This window comes from Chlorocebus sabaeus, chromosome 20, assembly GCF_047675955.1.
Source record: "Chlorocebus sabaeus isolate Y175 chromosome 20, mChlSab1.0.hap1, whole genome shotgun sequence".
Taxonomy (NCBI): domain Eukaryota; kingdom Metazoa; phylum Chordata; class Mammalia; order Primates; family Cercopithecidae; genus Chlorocebus; species Chlorocebus sabaeus.
In genome coordinates this window covers 50,773,577-50,793,938 of record NC_132923.1, presented here as the reverse complement: position 1 = coordinate 50,793,938, position 20,362 = coordinate 50,773,577, and the positions used below count along the sequence as shown (strand labels likewise).

General features: G+C 37.9%; 1 protein-coding gene across 1 annotated transcript in view; it reads right to left on the bottom strand.

Moving 5' to 3' along the window:
* The window catches only part of COL24A1 (collagen type XXIV alpha 1 chain), a 390,023-nt gene extending 369,883 nt beyond the window's left edge, over positions 1–20,140 (bottom strand). The window contains exons 1-2 of the mRNA XM_007978084.3: positions 19,683–20,140; positions 10,182–10,246 (exon numbers count right to left, since the gene is read on the bottom strand). Coding sequence (XP_007976275.3) covers positions 10,182–10,246; positions 19,683–19,738 — 121 coding nt within the window. The 5' untranslated portion in view covers positions 19,739–20,140. The remainder of the gene's footprint in view (positions 1–10,181; positions 10,247–19,682) is intronic.
* Positions 20,141–20,362: the final 222 nt, after the last annotated feature.

The window sequence follows — 20,362 nt, the reverse complement described above, 5'->3', positions numbered from 1 at the left end:
GTTGTCTTCTACATGTATCATTTCTCTGTAATCCTTTTTATTATGTTCTTTAAATTCATTTTTGTTTGTTTGATTTTCTTATTTTTTTTTACTGTTTCCTTGAAAGTATAACTTCCCTTTGTGCTCCTTCCAATTTCATCTAGATTTATGAGGTAATTTTTCTATGACTTCTTTACTGACTTCTACAAGCTCACAATTCATATTGTTTTAATATCTTGCCTTCTTTTACTTTTCCCTGAGTTCTTTCATTTCTGCCTTAGTATCTTTCTCTGTATAGGTGATAAGGGGGGCATATTTGGTCAGAATATTTGTCGGTTTAACAGCAACATTTTTTGTGTGTACATTCTCATTTTTGCTGCTTTTCCTTACATGTTTCCTTATTGTATATTTCTACTTGTGCTGTGCCAACTCCTTTTACTCATTAATTCCTAGCCCAGCAACTTATAGCAAGATGCTGGCGGAAGAAGATGATGGGCTGTGACTTCCAAGTCTCAAAACCCAAAGGCTCTGCTCTGGTACTACCAGTTTCATTCAAATGGCTTCTAGCCCCACCTTCTTCTCTAAACCAAATCTAGTCCAGGAGGACTTCTGCAGTCAGCCCTATGGACAACCCTTCATTCTCCTTCCTCCATATGCCCTCACATCGGTATATGCTTCAGAATGAATCCTTCATCTCAGCAGATTTTTGCATTTTCTGAGATCTGTACCCACTGATCCATTTTAGCTATTATCTGTGCTTCTTTATTATACTTTCCCCTTGGCAGCTTCTGCCTTCCCCAGACCCTGTAGCACTTGTGTACAGGTGCTAAAGGTGTATTTTGGGGTGTGCTTCTCACCTTCAGGAAGTCTGGTTTTGCTGGTGCTTTCTGAAGTCTCACTATTGACCTTATTCCATATGGGCTCTGCTTTTCTGAGCATATTTTGGGGGTTTGCAGATTATATTAGTCCCCTAGTTTTGCTGAAAGTGATTTTTAAGTTTATTATTTCATTCATTATTTTCTTCTGTATGATATCCAAGAACAAAAGTGAGAAGATAATATCTCTTGGTTTCAAGTTTATACTTAAAGTCTGCACCCATTTCACAAATGAAAAATCTCTGAAGCACAGAGAGATTAAGTAACTTGGTAAAGGTCACACAGCTGATAAATGGTTGAGCTTCATTTGAACCCAATCAATATGGCTTTAAAGTCTCTTGACTGCTCCACCACACGACCTCTCAGCTATTATATTCCCCACACCACTCCACATATTCCTTGGCAAACCTCACTGATTAATCATGGCAGTATTACTTTTACCCCACAGAAATCTCAGTGAGGAATACTCTCTAGATAGCCACCAAAATTGGTACCTGAAGTGAAATTATCAAATTGTCATCCTAATTTTAAGCTTTCATACCTGAGTATGAATACACTTAGCAAATGTGTTTGAGCAAGATGTTAAGAGAAGAGAGACTAAAGAACACTTAAGGGTAGAAGGCACATATGAGTGGAGCTGGGGAGAACTGGAGACAAAAAAAAAATGGGGGTGGGGGAGAGAAGAAGAAGAAAGGCTTTCACTCAGAGGTCAGACTCTTTAACATTTAATTTATACCTGGACTTAGATATCACCAAATTACAATTTGGGGTTGAATTTAGGTATTTCGTACCAATGTTAACAAGAAATAACTAAGTTGTCTGAAGTAAATTGCTTGTTTTGTGAGTGGCCCTATATAAAAAAATCAATCCAGTTCATGTCACTTGGAAAATCAGTTACCATTTAAAGAATATTAATGATCAACCCAGCACTATATTAGGTACTTTACATTTTTGAAAAGTAAGAATTATAGCAGCATTTACTAAATTTCCTTGTACCAAGCACTATTCTAAGAAATTTAATATTTTAAGTCACATAATTCGCACAACGACTATATGAAGTAGGCACTGTTGTTATCTCCTTGTGAGAGTTAGGAAAAGTAAGTCATAGAAAAGTTAAATTATCTGCCCAAGCTTACCCAGTTAGGGAGCGCAGAGGCAGAATTTGCACGCAGGCAGTCATCTAAAGCCAATTTCTTATGATGGTGAAATTTAGGAAAGGTATGTGTTACCTAACAGCAGAACTGACTGTATCTCCTTCCTTTATTTGCTTCTGAAGTATAAAATAAATGGTGGTGTCACCAAGACAACGCCTTGTTCTTTTTGCTATAAATACCAAGCCTAATGACTTCATCCAACCATGGCTACAACAACCACATATGCTGACTCACAAACCTCTCTTCTGGGCTTGCATATCCAATTGTCTATTGAATTTATCCAATAGAAATCAGATGTTCCAAAAGCATTTCCACTTCAATGTATTTTCCCCAAACCTCATTTTTCTTACTTGAGTGCTTCTCTCAGTGAAGAGTCTCACAACCACACAAGCAAGCAGAATAATCTTTTCATAGTGTAAAGTAGATTATGCCAGTCTTCTGACCAAAATCCTCCAATGGCTTTCCAAGGTATAAGACACCTATGCCATTTATTCTCTTCTTATCTCTCTGATCACATCTCCTATCATTTTATCTTACCTAACTTTGCTCCAGCCAAACTAGTATTTTCCTTCATTCTGAAACCCACCCAACTAATTTTAAACTCATGGCGTTTGTACTTACTGTTCTTTCTTGTTGCGACGCTCTAAACCCAGGTATTGATTTTAATCTGTATCCTTAACTGTGAATATATTGATTTTAATCTGTGTCCTTGTATTGATTTTAATCTGTATTCTTAACTGTGAATATAACACTTCAGTGAATTCTCTGAGTAAAACAAATTCGGTAAGTTCTGTGAGTCCTTCTAAAGTATCACTGAGGCTCAGAGTAGTCTTGGGGACCCCTTAACTTGAAGCTAGTGTCAGAAGTAAGGGTGGTCTTGGGGACAGCTCTCTAGCTTTATACTAGCCCGATATGGTTTGGCTGTGTCCTCATCCAAATCTCATCTTGAATTCCCACATGTTGTAGGGGGGACCTGGTGGGAGGTGATTGAATCATGGGAGCAGGTCTTTCCCATGTTTTTCTTGAAATAGTGAATGGGTTTCACTAGATCTAATGGTTTTATACGGGGGAGTTTCCCTGCACAGGCTCTCTCTTTGCCTGCTGCCATCGAGGTAAGATGTGACTTGCTCCTCCTGGCCTTCTACCATAATTGTGAGGTCTCCCCAGCCATGTGGAACTGTAAGTCCATTAAACCTCTTTCTTTTGTAAATTGCCCAGTCTTGAGTATGTCTTTATCAGCAGCATGAGAACAGATTAAGACATAGCCCTTATTCATTTTTTTCTTCACTGATACATCTGCTCATTTCACAGCATTCTCCACTCTCTGTATTTATTCTTCCTTGAATTTCTTGCCATAACAAACTTATCTGTTTTTTTATCTCATCCTGTCATAGTCCTGCTAAGTATATCCCTTCATTCCAATCTTTATTTATCCTACAAGGCTCAGTTCAAGAGGTTACCTCCCCTTTAAGGCATCAGCACAATTTTCGTTTGTTGTTTCATTAAACACTAATGAGAAATAGATCCTCTCTTAGTATGCTAATGAAATCAGTCTTCTAAGCTTACATACTATGTAGACACAGATAGCCCAAACTTTATTGTCTTTCATTTGAAACTTGTAGAGTAAGCAGCACTGATATTGTTATCGCAAGTTAGAATAAAAGAAAGATGAGGGAGAAGGAGAAAGGGGGAGGGAGAGGGAGGAGAGAGAAGAAGTAGATTGAGAAAGAGGGATGGAGAAAGAGGGAGGGAGAAAGGATAAATTAAGTCTTAGTAGAGGATAAAACTATGACTCATAACCAAGTCTTTGACTCTAAACTCAGTGACTGTATCAATTGACTCTGTGGGGGGAATATAGTATATGCCTAAAGAAATAGATATGGGAGATCCAATGGTTATACTCATTTTACAAGTACAGAGAACCAAAGAACCATTATATGTGTGAATATTCAGCGACACTCTATCACAAATAATTGGAAGAAGAAGAATTGTATAATTATGTTTACTCCCTCAAAATGGGGAGATTTTTACATTTCTTAGTAATTGGTAGTTTAAAATACTTAAAAGAAAGTTATCAATTTTTAGATAAAAAGGAGTAATGTATCACTTTATAAATTATAACAAGTTACAGAGCTAACTCTTAACTATTAAATAACTGAATTAATATAACATAGCACTTAAATTTAATGAATTCTCACTGTTTTAAATTTTCATATGTCTTGATCAGTTAAGTCCCCAAAGCTATATTCTTTCCAGTTTGTAGGAAAGAACAAATATGATTGTTTAAAATAAAGTCACCAAATTTGCAAATGAGAACGATTATACAGACATCAACATACTTTTCTTTTTCTTGCCAATTTACTCAAACTGACTAAATTAACTAGACAATTGCCCAATATCCACTTTGTATTATTTTGTATAGTCTCAGCTAAATAGTCAATGTCAGAATCAAGACTCAAACACAGCTTCCCAGCTCCAGTTCACTGAGTTAAGGAACTAAAGGAAATTGTTTAAAATAAACCGCTTTATTTTATTTTTTCAAATATTATGAGGATATGGGGAAAAAAAGGATCTGGAGTTTTCCCCTTCTTCTACTCAAAGTTATTGTATCCTTATGTAACAGGCACAAAGCTAAACACTTTGTTTTATCCACACAACAGCCTTGTGTAGTAAGTGTTATTATTTTCTTCACTTTAGCATTGTTAAAAAAGAGGCTCAGAGTATTTAAGAAACTTGCTCAAGGTCAGTTAGATAATAAATGGTTGAAGCTGGACCAGACCTCCAAGATGCTGGCTCTGGAACACCTGTGCTTAAATACCATCATCACACTGGCTATGTTAAAGGTGGCAATCGTTTCTTAAAACTATTCTTAGTTTAAATAGCACGTCTATTCTGTATAAAGAGATAAATTCAAGTTTATTTATAAAATGAGAAACGAAGCTCTAAGCTATGTATAAAAGTTTCGGCTAAGTGCCCATACAAGTGTTTGTGCAGAAAGGACTTGAAGTTACTGCAGCTACAATGAACTGCTTCTGTTAACAATAAATACATTTCAGATTAATTTCTATGGGAAATTCTTCCTTGAGATGAATATTCTACACGGAGATATTTACACATGTGGTTTTCGCACCTAGGGATGGTGAACCTGAGAAAGATGTGCATGTTAAGAATTAGTTACACATTATGCATGGTGCAAGTCATTGCAGAGAAGTGTTGTAGCTATGCCAGCATCTCACTGGCAGCCAGCCCACCAACACAGACAAAGTAATAACGAAAATACACATATCAGGTAAGAAAAGGTATCTACATCTGTCAAATCCTCAGAAAACTCAGGCTTACAAAATTAATTTTTCTTGAGATAGAATCATTTATTCATTAGATTACACCTAAAACTTGGACACAAAAAACTTACAATTTACATCTATTAATAAGGTACTTAAAATGTTTTTTCTTAGCTGTGTTGAAATTTAAGGGAATTTACTGAAACCATGACAAATCACATAGATGCTTATTTCTTCTCATTCTTAAAATCTTACTCAAATGAGAATAAGGAAATGTGGTTTAAAACTACAGGGACAAAGTTAATGAGTAGAAGAGACAACAGCAGACAAAATATATCAACAAATTTTTGGAAAATGAAAAGCACATGAAGAAATTACCAGAACTGAAAAAACTGAACCTAAGGGCTTACAGAGGCAAATGCTAATGACAGGCAGGCTGATTCATATTGCAAAATCCTGAAAAGGCTCAAGAATTGAAGGTACCAAATCAATGAATTCAGCAATGAGACTTCAAATTGAGGGTTGGGGATATGTGAGGGTGGAGGATTGAAAGTTTGTATAAGAAGCTTCCGGACTAAAGGAGACCAAAGGTTAATGACATAGAAACATTGAATCAATCATACAGGAAAATGGAAGGGAAGCACCATATTGAGAAAGAATTTGGCTAAAATTGACATACAAAATTGTGAGACAATCCTCCCTGCACCAACCCAAGAACCTCTTTATATCACTTAACTCTAATAACAGTGGCAACCAGGATTATATTCTACAAGTAAGATATTGGAGGATTCTTCTCTAGAGAAGTTCTGCAGCCTCAGACATGTGTAGCCTAACAAAATAGTCAGACAGATTTCTACTTAGTCATCCTCTATGTGAAACATCTCAGTTAACTAGCCTACCCATGCAAACAGTTGTTAAGCATATTTTTAGTGTCTTACTTTTTTTTCTTTTTCTTCTTCTTTTTTTTTATTTTTTTGAGACAGAGTCTCACTCTGTCAGCCAGGCTGGAGTGCACTGGCACGAACTCAGTGCCCTGCAACCTCTGTCTCCTGGGCTCAAGTAATTCTTCTGCCTTAGCCTCCTAAGTACCTGGGATTACAGGCATATGTCACCACATCCAGCTAATTTTTTTTGTATTTTTTAGTAGAGATGGGGTTTCGCCATGTTGGCCAGGTTGGTCTCAAACTCCTGACCTCAGATAATGTGCCCACATCAGCCTCCCAAAGTGCTGGGGTTACAGGCATGAGCCCCGTACCTGGCCAGTGTCTTACTTTTAAATGATAACAGAAATGCTGCATACTTATAAATAACTTCTCCAACATAAAAGACAGACCAATACAAAAATCTAGAACAAAGACAATGCAGAGAGCAGAAGAAAAGTTGAAAAAATCATCATTCTTATTTTTACAGAGATAAGAGTAGACATTGCATCAAAGAAATAAGAACAGGATGCTTAAAAAAAAAAAGGACTTGTCTCAGCGGAAAAAAAACCCTTAAAAATTTAAACACAGAAGAAATAAGAAATTAAACAAAATGTTTGGAATAGTAAGTGATGAAAAATCTCATATCAAGTAGTACATAAAACAAAGACGGAAAATAGGATCTAAAAATAAGAAAATAAAGAGCCCAATACTGAAGATTTAATATTTAAAAGATATTGAAGAAAGAGGAAATAAATATATCAGTAAGAAAAACATAATACAGGAAAATTCCCAGAAAATTAAGGATGCTTCCACCCTGAAAAGGCCTACTAAGTGCCTAGCACAATGAGTTGTAAAAAGACCTGTATCAAGAAAGATTATTGTAACATTCCAAAACATCAAAGATAAATAGATGATCTTAAGGGATTAAAAGGGAAATCAAAAGGTCACATATAAAGGACCAAGAATTAATATAACATCAGATTTAAAAAGTCTGCAAGCCAGATAAAAAAGGCAAAAGATGAAAATCTTTCAAATTCTGAGGGAATAATATTTACAGCCTAAAATTTTATACTCACCTGAACTACCTCTAAGTGTAAGACTGAGAATAAACACATTCTCAGAAATGGGATGTTCTAAAAAATGCACCACCCAAGTGCATATTCTCAGGATGCAACTGGAGGATATGCTGCACCCAAATAAGGAAATAGACTATGAAAAATGAAATAAGAGTTCCAAGAACTCCATCTAACACAGATATCAGCTCCACTGAAAGCTTAGAGAACTACTGGTCCACAGCAGAGCAGAATTTTAACATGCAGAAGGAATATCTCCCAGAAAAAATCAAATTTCTGGAGTATTTTGTGTGCTTTTGGGGAAAATATATTTCAAAATATCTGAGATTTAGTGATAGTGACATAGAATATAAAGCAAACAGAAAAGGAGGCAATCTTGTAATATTTACAAGAAAAAAATATAAATGTACATGGCTCAGTGATTAAAAAAATATGCACATGGTCATAATAAGCTGCATTGTGAATATTAATTTAACCAAAAATTGGATAAAACTATATTGAGAGAATAGAAGGAGGAAAAGAAGACACAGAAAATAGTATAGAAATGTTAAATCCTCATCATTAATAATAGGAAGTCAATATAATATTTAAACATTATAGTATTAAATATAGATGTTAAAACCAAAAGAAGGTGCTAAAGGAGTTTGGGCAGAGAATAGCAGGAGTAGGTAAGGGGAAGGGACACTACTTTTTGCTATATGTTTTGTCATACAATTTGGCCTTTAAACTTTGTACAGTACTTGTAATTCTTTGATATACTTTTTTAAGTTTTGAAAAATCTCATAAGCACACAAATATTTATTTCTGATAAGTCTAACTTAGAATATCTCTCACTCAAACATATTCAGCAATATGAATATAAATAATATCTGTGATCATATAAAAACACAATTTTTCTGATAATGGTTTTCCAATCTCCTGATTAGGTGTTACAAATTGCATCATGCCAATTTAATCACAAAATTTCTTTTAGGAAAAAAGTGTTTCTAAGTTTCTGATAGTATACTATTTCCATTTCTTTCCTGTGCTCAAAAATATTCAATTTTCTAAAGTCTGAGAGGTTTTCTAAAGGACTTTTCTTTTTGTTAAGAACTGGCAATAAAATTTTAGGTCTATAAGACTGAAAATTATGATGCTTGCCCTGAAATAAAAGAGCATATTTTACATTCGGTAAATGAGATATTAAGGGTGAAAGAAGTATATTGTTTCTTTCATTTGCTACTTTTGTTGGTTCTAGATTTTTAAAAAATCTATTCATAAATATTTAATTTTCCCTGTATCTTTCTTTGCATGGGTTTCTAATATTTTGATAATAATATATTTGGTAAATTATTAAACTCGTAATGCCAGTGGCTGGCAAATGTGAAGCTAGAGAATGTTTAAGGGAAAGAGTTTTGTCTTCAGAGATGGACAGACCTAGATTCAAATCTAAGCTATAGGTGAGCCACTTCTTTGAGTCTCAGTTTCTTCATCTATAACACCTACTATGTAGGTTCATTATGGTGATTAGAATAATATATGTAAAGTACCAGCAAAGGACATGATACAAAATATACATTTAATTAATAATTGTATTCTTCTCTTCCTTATCTTCTCTGTGGCTCTAGGAGTCTCAATTTTAAGGAATTTGTAGACTTTGCTGTCAAAATAGGAGCTCAGATCTTGGTTCTACCATTCATTAGGCTGTTACTTGGAGGTGGTTACCTATTCTCCTTAATCTTAGTTTCAGCTGTCCTATCATGGCCATAATTACAAAACCCTGCGATGAGGCAGTGTTGAAGAAAATGTATATTCTACTAGCACAGTGACTAGTAGTTCATAGTAAGTTCTCAGAAACAGTAACAGTGATAATACCAATAAATTAAAAGAGAGAGTTTTTTTCCTCTTCATGACTACTTCAAGCAAAATGAAGTAACCTAAATGCCTTGGTCAGTAATAGTTTTTCATGAAGTTACATGTGACATGTGGCTTAATTTAATCATTTCCCATAAAAGAGATTTAGAAAATGTCTCCTAAGAAATATTTTAATTTATCTATGTAATAGTTGAAAGAATATTTATCTGTATCTACTTGTCAATTTGGTCAACCAGAATACAACTCTGCCTTTTTGGCTTCTCTCTACCTTGCACATATTTCATTCTAATTTGTTTACTTGTATTTTTCTTACTTTCTCCAGCACAGTTCTAGGATTTTTCTCTTTGACTTTAGTATGTTTTTCACCTTTGACAAAGGCATTTTTTTCACTTTGGTGCTAGAGACATTATCTTATTTGCATTTTCAATCATTGGCAATAGGATATTACACAGGAAATACAAGATGCTTCAATCATGTTTAAATGAATGAATTAGGATATACATAGACTCCTGAAACTCTATCTTAATCATACTACCAGAGTAATTAACTAGCAGGCACAAACAAAACAGGTTTAGGTTTATTTTCTAAACCTCCCCATTTGAATTAAATAGAATCCTAAGCCTACTACTATGCAAATTCCATTTTGTTTCTTAATGATGCAAATCTAGACGGAACATTTATTATATGCTTTTGTTGTATCAAGAAGTGCAAAGGTAATGCAGTCACAGTTTACCACCCCCAAGAACTCCCACTTAAAATGAAGTCACAAGCAAAGCCTTTTTATTGTACAAAACTTCTCTTTTATAGAGTTTGCTTAAAAATGTAAGCAATTTCACAGACAGAAGATATGAGTAATTTCTTAAAGGTCATATTTCCCCCAAAAATTGGTTTTTTTAACCGTACATTCTCATGGTACTGGATGGAATTTTTGTTATTGTTTAATATTGAATTTAAGGCTATGATGAGTTAAAAGTTATGTACTTTTGCTGTCTGGAAGTAGAATTTTTAAGTAAGCAAATAAATTAAAAGGTAATTTTCTTACCTTGTTCTTGTGCATGAACAACAACCCCAGCCACACATAGCACAATAAAATGAAGAAGTCGTTTCCTAGGAAAAGAAAAAAACATTTGGGAAAAACTAGTTGGACATTTACAGTCTTATAAAATCCAAAACAAAGTCTATGCAAGATTAAGAATTAAGCGTTTATTTTAAATAGCATGATATTTTAATATTCATAGTGGTTAAGACCAAAGGCTCTGAAGGGAAATTCCAGTTTTGCCACTTACTGTGTGACTTGGGCACACTTTTTAACCATTCTGTGCCTTAGTTGCTTTATCTGTTAAACCTATCTCATAAGATTTTCTGAAGATTAACTTAAAAAGTTCATGTAAAGCACAGGAAACAGTACCTGGCACATAGGAAACATTCGATAATTATGAACTAGTGTAGGTAGTATTATTATCATATATTATGTTAAATTACCATGTATGCAATTTCATACAAAGTAATAGAATTTCCCACAAAAATAATGCAAATTATAGTTGCTTAACTATAGTGATTATAAATTGAGGGAACCAGCTATTTATTTGTTTAAATTAATGGTTATATGTGTGAAAGTCATTTGAATATCATACTTAAATTACTGGTACTAGATTCATGATTCTTTGGTTTTGAAAATAGCAATGACCTGTAGATGTCAACACTGAGCATTTTGATTAGTAGTAGCTATAAGCAAAGTACCCAATCACTACAAATTAAAATGTCCATTTGTATTGATGAGGTTTCTAAGCAAAAATATTTTGTGACATTGTTAGTATAACCAAACTTTTAACAAATTTTGCTGAACATTCTTCATAATTGGCTGTATCTACCTCCAAAATGAAAATTAGAGAAATAATTTTGAAGAGATATGATAAGCATGCTGAAAACAATACTTCATTACCTAATTTTGCTAATATAGACCCTGATTCTGTTTTTGATTCTAACCCAGGGACTGTTCAAATGATGTATTTGTAAAATGCAGTTCTGCAAGGAGTGATTATAGAGCTGTCTATAAACCATTAATTCCTTTTTATTACATTCCTGATGTGCTAGTAGTAATTGGTACATTTTCTATTTATTACTAATAAGATGTTTTTACCTTTACCAACTAGTATAAGGAGCATCTTAATGTAAGAAAGATGATCTTTTTACAAACTTTAAGCCAGCAAATATAAAATCAGACTATTTATAATGGAACACAAATCTCATTTGTATTAAAATGGTATTTATCCTTTGTTAGTAATTCTAAAATCGAACATTCTATGGCCATACTTAGTCCATAGCACAGCTCTTATAAGACAAGGTTTTGATAGAATACTTAACAACTGTCACTAACTCTACAAACAAATCAACTGAATCATTGCAGAAATTTCAGCTGATATGGATAAATAACTAAACCATATATTGCAATGAGGCCTATGAAACATTCTTATATATGACATTATTCATTTAGATGGATGGTTCCCAAATGTTAAACTCACCTGAGCAACTTGTAAAAAATGCAGATTTTGGGCCCCAACACAGAGATTATGATTCAAAAATTTGCGATGCATATCCAGGATGCATACATTTTAACTAGCTGATTCTAATGCAGATTGTATGTGTACCAAACTCTGAGACAAAACTATTTAGAACATTCACTGTGTTTACATTTACAATGTTATTAAAATACATCTAAATAGATTTTACTTTTGCTTACATCATATATATCTAATTTTATAACATGACATGACCCTTAAATTTTTATTTGGCCCTTTAAAAATCCTTTTCTACTGCACTAGGTCAGTGGTTTTCAAACTTTAGTGTGATCAGAATCACATGAAGGACTTGTGAACAATCGCTGGGCCTCACCCCCAGAATTTCTAATTAAGTATGTCTGGGGTGGGGCTCAAGAATATGCATTTATAACAACTTCCTGCATGTGCTGATGCTACTGATCTGGGACTACATTCTGAGGACCACCACTCTAAAATAAATGACCCTCAAGAGATGATATAAAGTCTGCCTGTTTGGATCTTTTTACCCCTTGGCTGCACACTGGAATTACCTGAGGAGTTTTGTCTTGTTTTTGTTTTTGTTTTCTTGAGACAGAGTTTCACTCTTTGTTACCCAGGCTGGAGTACAGTGGTATGATCTTGGCTCACTACAACCTCTGCTTCCCAGGTTCAAGCAATTCTCCTGTCTCAGCCTCCTGAGGAGCTGGAATTACAGGCACCTGCCACCACACCCAGCCAATTTTTGTATTTTTAGTAGAGACGGAGTTTCACCATGTTGGCCAGGCTGGTCTCGAACTCCTGACCTCAGGTGATCTGCCCACTTCAGCCTCCCAAAGTGCTGGGATTACAGGCATGAGCCACCATGCCTGGCCTACCTGGGGAGTTTTAAAAACTACTAATAATTGGATCTTTCTCTCCCTGCCCCACAGAGATTCTGATTTTAATGTGTCCATAGCACAGGCATTTTAAAACATTTTCCAGTGTTTCTAATGTGCAAACAAGGTTGAGGACCATTGTGCAAGATTAAAATGATGTGTGGGCTCTCCAGGATGTATCCTAATGTGATTTAGAGCTTGAGTAAGGAGGCTATTTACCTTTCAAACTTATATTTAAACATATAACTGGCAGGATACATATCAGTGAGATTAAGAAACTGCTTACTTAGGATTACAGTCAATGAAGGATGGTGCATCTGAATTATGCTGTCTTAAGTAGAAAGTTGAATGTGAATGGAGGCATGTCTCACCTGCCCAAGGTAATCAGGCTCATTCAGATGCATAGAAACAACCCAACAGGCACTTTTCCCTTAAAAATAACTAATGACGATTACAACAGCCAGCACTGCTCATTTAGCAATTCAACAAACTCATCAACTTCCCCAATGACCTCAGTGCAGAAAAATGGAAATAAACATGTTAACAAGTTCATTCCTGGTGTGAGGCAGGAAAACCTGAGTACATCAAACATCTTTCTTTAGACAGGTGATCCTAGGGGATTATGACAAATCAGTTGAGCCATACCTTACGTAAATGTACCTATGTATGAAAGCTGATGACTAATTGAGTGGTAGAGATCAATGACGGAAATAGATTCTCTTTCTCTTTGTTTAGTTACAACCAAAACTAATAGCCAACTGAAAAAGAACAGGAAAAGTTTCTTACAAGGCATTCAAGGCCCTTATTATTCAGCTTCAATTTCCTTTTTCAGCAGTATGGATCCCACTACCCCTGATATCTCCAAAGTTCCAGTCATACCAAGTTATTCTCCATTTGCTGGGAAGAGCTTGTATATGTCTGAAATGCCCTCCCAGTCTCCACCTATTATTCTTAAGTATACCCAAAGCCTAATTAAATCAATACTTGCTCCATGAAGTTTCCCATCATCTCTAAAGGAGAATGAGTCTTTCCCCCATCTCTGTACTTTTGATACATTAATTGTGACTTTATTATACCCCTATAAGTCCTACCTTTTATGAAAGTAAATATCTGAGCAAGCAGCAGGTCTTCATCTTTATCTCTAGTGTACCCACGTATTACATGAAATTGATAGTAAATACTTTTTAAAAGGAAATGATCAAAAGTATTATCTCCAAATGACTGAGGAATTCGCTTTTTCCTTACGGACTTGATTCTTTTAATACTTGGAAAAAATAAAATAAAACACAGGCAATTTTAGTTAGATATCCAAAGAAAGAGAAGGGAAATAGAATTTTTTAAATCTGCTATGGTAGCATATATGGAAGGCTTCTTCTTCTTTTTTTTTTTTTTTTACCTATTTTTCATTTTAGCTTTCTTGTCTTTGAAGTGGGTACACAGAGTAAGGATGAAGCTTCATTGACATAGTCAATTTGATAAAGAGCCAAACTTCATCATTGTGTAAAATGGGTATTTAATGAATCCAAGATTCTTGAGAAATATCTAATGGACTAGGTTTGTTTGTTTCTTTGGATTTTTCTCCTTATGATATTACATTTACTATACATTTCCTAAACAAATAAAACTTATCAAGTTGCCACATTAGCAGTAGATGGTAGAGTCCTCTAGGGAAGCAGCTGTTCTTTGTCCTCTTCTAGGTCTTAGCTGACTCATCTATTATGTGATGACATAATACAAATTTTATGTTTTTATGTTTTACATTCCAAATGTAAAATCCTGTAATTTGTGTGTATGATGGGATCATATTAGTATACTGGCATTAGAAGACAAAAAACAAATTACTTAGCAAAATGTTATATATATGTGTGTGTGTGTGTGTGTGTGTGTGTACACATACATATATATAAAAGGTTTGTTGTTTAACCACAAAACTGTAAAGGTCTTCCTATGGTTTTGGTCCAATACTATTTAAGTAACCTAAAATAGTCTACTAAGTTGTTAATTCATTCATATATTTAGTTTACTCCCACAAATAGTCTAGTTGGTATATTAAACATGAACATTTTTCAAATATTCAAAGCATGTTTGTTTGCATTCACTGGTTTGCATATGTGGACCATGTGTCACTAATACAAAGTTATAGAGTCATAGTTACTCAGACATTTAACAAAATCAGACCATATCCAAAAGAAGTCAACAATATGGTAACAAACACTTAATAAAGGCTCAAAAAATATAACCCATGATATAGATATCTAACAAAAGAAGAAACACTCTGCATGAGTCTGGCTGCTAGTCACATTTTCAGTTTGACACCAGCCACAGTCCAAACATAACTGGACATGTAAGGGTAAAGGCCTAAAGAGGAGAAGACAGAAAATATACATCCAAAGACCATACTCAGAACATGTAAATGACTAATATTCATCCCAGGCATCATTCCTAAATGATTCTTAGAGTTATTCAACTTCCTCTTTGTTCAAAGGATCCAAGTTGCTTTAGGGTAATCTGAGGAATCTTTTTTGTTTAGGGTACCCATGAGACTCTTAGGTATTATAACATATGTCTTCAGGCTACTGATGCTCATTCCTACATAGATTCAATTTATAATAGTGGGAAGGACTTCTGAAATCTTGTGAATAGGCAACTTTTTATGAGTTGGTGGCCTTCTTTTAAACCAATTGAAAATGGTGAACAAATCTGAAAAACACACACACGTGATATACATTAATAATTTCAACAATCTCCACCACCCTACATTTACATGCCAAAAACTTAGCTCTAAGTAATGACAGCTTTACAGATTTTGCTCTTTACTAGCTACTAAGATCCAGAAATAGTAAAATTTCTGTTCTTTGTTCTCAAAATAACTGAAAAAAAAAAAGAGTTTTCAATCACAGCAGTGAACATAAAGTTGAATGATTCAGGGAGCAAAGTAGTACTGTCACTAACTTACTTACAAAGAATTTTTCCAACTATTAATTCAACTCAGGTGGTAGTTGTATAGCTAAACCAGTGTGAGGCGTACTACAGGTTGAGCACCCCCACTCTGAAAACCCAAAGTCCTAACTGCTCCAAAATCTGAAAAGTTTTGAGGGCTGAAATGATGCCATACTGGAATGATTTTATACCTGACTTTATGGGTCACAGTCAAAACTTCATTTCATGCAAAAAATTAAAAATATTTTATAAAATTAACTTCAGTCTATGTGTATAAGCTGTACATGAAACTTAAGTGAATTTCATGTTTTGACTTCAGTCCCATCCCCAAGATATCTCATTTTATATATATATGCAAATATTCCAAATCTGAAAAAATTCAAAATTCAAAACACTTCTGGTCTCAAGCATTTCAGATGAGCAGTACTCAACCTGTAGAGCTTTTCATTAAATTCCAAGAATTCAAGCAATCCATGCAGTGCAAGGGAGATAAAAGCTTAAGAACTTCATATAGCCAAAGTGTCTAGAGTCCAGTCAGTAGGAGGGAAGAAAAATACAGCTAAACTAGTCTGTCCTAGTAATATCACAGAGAGTGTTAAACTACTGCCTAGCTTAGTAAAGTTCCTGGCACATACTAGTGTTAGATAAAGATTTTCAAATGAACTAATGAATCAGATAATCTTCCAGTGAAACTATCAGGTGGTCTTGCGTTTCAACAAATACATAAATTCTCTGGTATCTTCTACCTATACTCCAATCCCAAAATCAAGAAAAGTCAAGTCTCCCTAACCTCTAGTTGTTAAACATGGTTTAAAGGCCTTTCAGAATTTGGTCTCTGTTTATCTCTCCTGCCCCAGCTCCAGTCACTTCTTCCCTAGAATGTGTACTCCAACCAACTTCATTTCTTTCAGGTCCTCAAATGCACTGTGCTGTCTCATTTGTGAGCCTTTTATTGTTCCTTCTGTCTGGAAAATTTCATGTTCTTTTCACTAAGGTCTCAGTCTAGATTTCATTTCCTTTGGTTGCCTTGTCCTTCCGGTATTATCCTTTTCTCCCCTACCCACCCATCCAAGACTGCTAGGTTCCCCTCATGTATATATCCTCCTCTCATTTCGTTATATTTGGTTGTTTCATTTACTATTTCCTCTATTAGACTGGACACATTGGGAGGGCAGCAATTGTGGATCTGTCATACTCCATCATTGTATCTCTACTGCCTAGAACCACACTGGGCACATAGTTGGAGCTCAGTAAACATGTGTTGAATAAATATGTTAATGAATGATGAATAAATGAATGACAGAATAATGTTAGCCTTTTATGAGAATGAAAATAAAATTGTCTTTAGTTCTCACTTAGAGTTACAAATTCTAAAATAAGTCATAGTTGGAAGGCATGGCAAGGAAACTAGCACAGCTATTTTAATTCCCATAATAAAATTTACTTTTATTCTGCAGTTCACAAATTACCAAGCAGAATGTCTAAATGACACTCAAAAGTACTTTCCATAAATTACATTTCCTCTCCCTGAGTCATCAGTTTATTTTAAAAATTTATTTGAACACAAAGATAAGCAACTTTAAAAAATAGAATTTCATGCCATCTAGGAAATAGATCTTTATATTCCAAAAATTCTTTTTGGTTATAAAAGTCTTTAATTACCATAATAGCCTGCCTGGGAGACCTTCTGATAATATGTCAAATTGAGGTATCTAAAGCTGACTTTGAGATTTCATTTCCTTTTTTTAATTCTACAAATTCACATTAGGCCACCCATATAAAAGACCCCATGAAAGAAAGTGTCTGTAAAGATCCAGTTTTAAACTGGAAGTGTTTTTCGGTGACTAATCAGAACTGTGATTTTAAAAAGCGCTCCCTCTCTTACAAAACATCACCACAAAAGGAAAATAAAACTCAGGGATTTCATCAGAGAGTCTAAGGTTTAATTCAGTGGCCTGACATTATAAATCAGCTACTTCTTCCAAATCCAGCTCCCCGCCCCCACGCCCCGCCTCAAACTTCGAAGGGTTGGTGGCATTATTTTTCAAACTGAAAAATTCCAAATTATTTATGAAAATTGGATTTTCTAGAAACAATTTTTTCAGCCCAATCATTAACTATCTTTCCCAAGTTTGCATGTGTGTGGTTGGAGCTGTGAGTTCTGTAATCTGATGTAATTATGGATTACCCTTAATTCTCTGCAGCTCATCCCCAATGGCCCCTGTAATAGAACAAATTGGATATTATGAGATAACCAAGGGCTGCAAGGCCTCTGGTGGTCATGGGAGACAAACACCTTCATCCAGAACCTGCTACTCATCCCCACGTCTCTGCACAAGGGTTCTCTTCCCATTCCACGTTTTATAATTTTTCTTCAGAAGTTCCTCCGGTGCAATCCATTCTATTGGTTTCTCTGCCTCCCTCCCCCCAATCATCTGGACCCAATTTACAAACCCCAAACTGCCCAAGAATTTATGCAGGGCCTTTTCTGGGAGCGTCTGGAAGGGAAGTGTAAACCAGACAAGACAGAACCCAGGAGCAGATCTGCTTTAACCCGGGAGGTTGGTCACAACTACCAAGGGGAGTGTTAGCCACAAGCGTGGGCCTCGCGCGGTGGCAGAGGGAAAGCCCTTGGGGCGGGAGCGGCAGGAGGGCAGCATGCGGTGGCTGGCTGGGCAAGAGCCTTTCTGCATCCGCCTCTCCTGGAGTCTCCAGGCTGGCGGGGCTAGAGCCTCTCTGCATCCGCCCCTGATCAGCGGGAAGATCTGTCAATTTCGCAGGATGGGCTGCAACCCCCGACTCTCCAAGCTGGTCCACACAGAGGGATGTTTATCGAGAACAGCGGCGGGAAATCTTCTGCCTGGGAACCCCATGCGACCTGCGTGAGCCGCTTTGAGAAGGCAACCCGCAGAGCTTGACCTCTACTCGCTCCCAGGACTCCCCAGCCTCCAGCACCGCGCTGCCCTCACGGGGTTGAGGAGGTTGGGAGGTTTCCTCTTCACTGTTGAATGGGGATGGGGGTGTGCGGGGAGGTGCATCTGGTCAGCTGGGAAGCCCAGCAGCGAGGCTTCCAGGGGTCGGAGGAGAGCGCGCGCGCGAGCCCCAGCCAGGCTGGGCAGCATGCGGCTGGGAAGCACATGTTCATACAAACACTACCACAAGGCGCTCTTTCTCCGCACCCCGCCTCCGCCTGCCCTCAGCTGACAAGGTCAATTCTGTTCCCTGCCCTCCTCCCACCTTCCCTCCTGAGGGGCAGCCTCTCTGCAGAAGACTTCCACAGCCGCTTCACCCTTCTCACCCAGGGGCCAGAAGCAAACTTGTGTAACCCACTGACCTCTTCCAGGGGGACCAGGGCATCCAGCCAAAGCCGCGCAACCCCTGGTCCACGCCCTTTTCCCAGTGAAGGCATGGGAGCAGGTACAGCGCCCAAAAGGGAGGTGGGGTGCCCGTCAGGACCCGCCCAAACCCTCCCCAGGAAGGGCAGGCCCGCCCCCGTGTCCTGTTCCCCTCCCCAGTTCCTGCCGCGAGTGCCACTTCCCCAGTGACAGGGCAGTGATCAGGGCGCAGCCTCGGCTCTGATGGGCAACGTTTGTTGGCCTTTTAACAAGAGGGGATTGCCTCTGAGCCCGTGGGTAAAGCAACCCCTCGACGCCCGAGGTTCTGCAGCTATCCCCTTCCCCCAACTGGCGACCCTTCCTCACGCCTGAGTGCAGTGGTCCAGGCTGCGCACACCGACCCTGGGGGATCTCTAGCGTCACAGCAATCGCCAGGCTGGACGCCCTGAGAAGCACCTCGGGGAAGCAGGACCTCGACAGGGCCCTGCGGGAGGAGAAGGGGAGGAGGGCGCGAGGGCGGCGGGAGCTGGAGCCAGAGAGATCGTCGGAGCCGAGCTCTGGAGCCTCGGGAGCCGCTGCCCTGGACCTCGGGACTCGCTCCAGCGAACTTTCCCTCTCGAGCCAAAAGATCGCTTTAGCATAAACTTCTGAGATCTGCTGGCACGAGGCATCCTTTCAAACACGGTATTTTACAAGCTGAGAAGACAAGGGGAATATACCGCGGGTACTCGCCCGCTCCCAACGCCAAAAAGTGCCAAGGAGCCGGACCTCAGGTCTCCATCAGGCTCAGCAGAACCAGGGGGTGGAGAGAGGGGTTGGTCTAACCCCTACCCTACCCGGCGGGTGGGCTACTTACGTTTTTGCCGTGGGGGAGACTTTTCCACGCCTTGTTCTGTGGGCTCCTAAATGCATTTGTATGCATTTGTCCGTGCAGCAAAGCGCTAACGGAAAACAGAAGCCAACTCTGAATTGCTTAGGGTGCAGGTACTGTCCATGAAAAAGGGAAAAAACAATCACATGAAAACCATGCTCCAAACCCGCAACAAGAAAAAAAGTGGGGGGGCGGGGCGGTGAAGTCGGGAGGAGGTAGGAAATAGCACCCGAAGGGGAGGACAAGCTTCCTAGCTCTCTGGCTCGGTAATGAACGAGCCCAGGGTTGCGCTCCCCGGGGAGGGCGGGCGAGGAGGTAAACCTCACTGGGAGGCCGCGGGGCGCCGGCGGCAGCGAGAGCCTGGCTGCTAGTGCAGCACTCAAGTTCACTTGCGGTTCAAAGGCGACTCTGTGACTCCAGTGGAGTCCTCTGCTTTGGGCCTGGGAGGAGAAAGGGGTGGGGGTAGGGAAGGAGATGAAGTGGGGGAGGAAGTCCTTGGAAAGAGCCCGCGCCCGAACATTTGTCAAACAAGCACACACACCCACTTCGGAAATCAAGTCGGTGCGAGGGGGCCGGTGGCAACTGCAGGAGCTCGGCGTTGACTGCTGCCGGCTGCTTTTGCCTGGAAGAAGAGGAGCCAAGCAAATCTGGCCGGTGTTAAATTT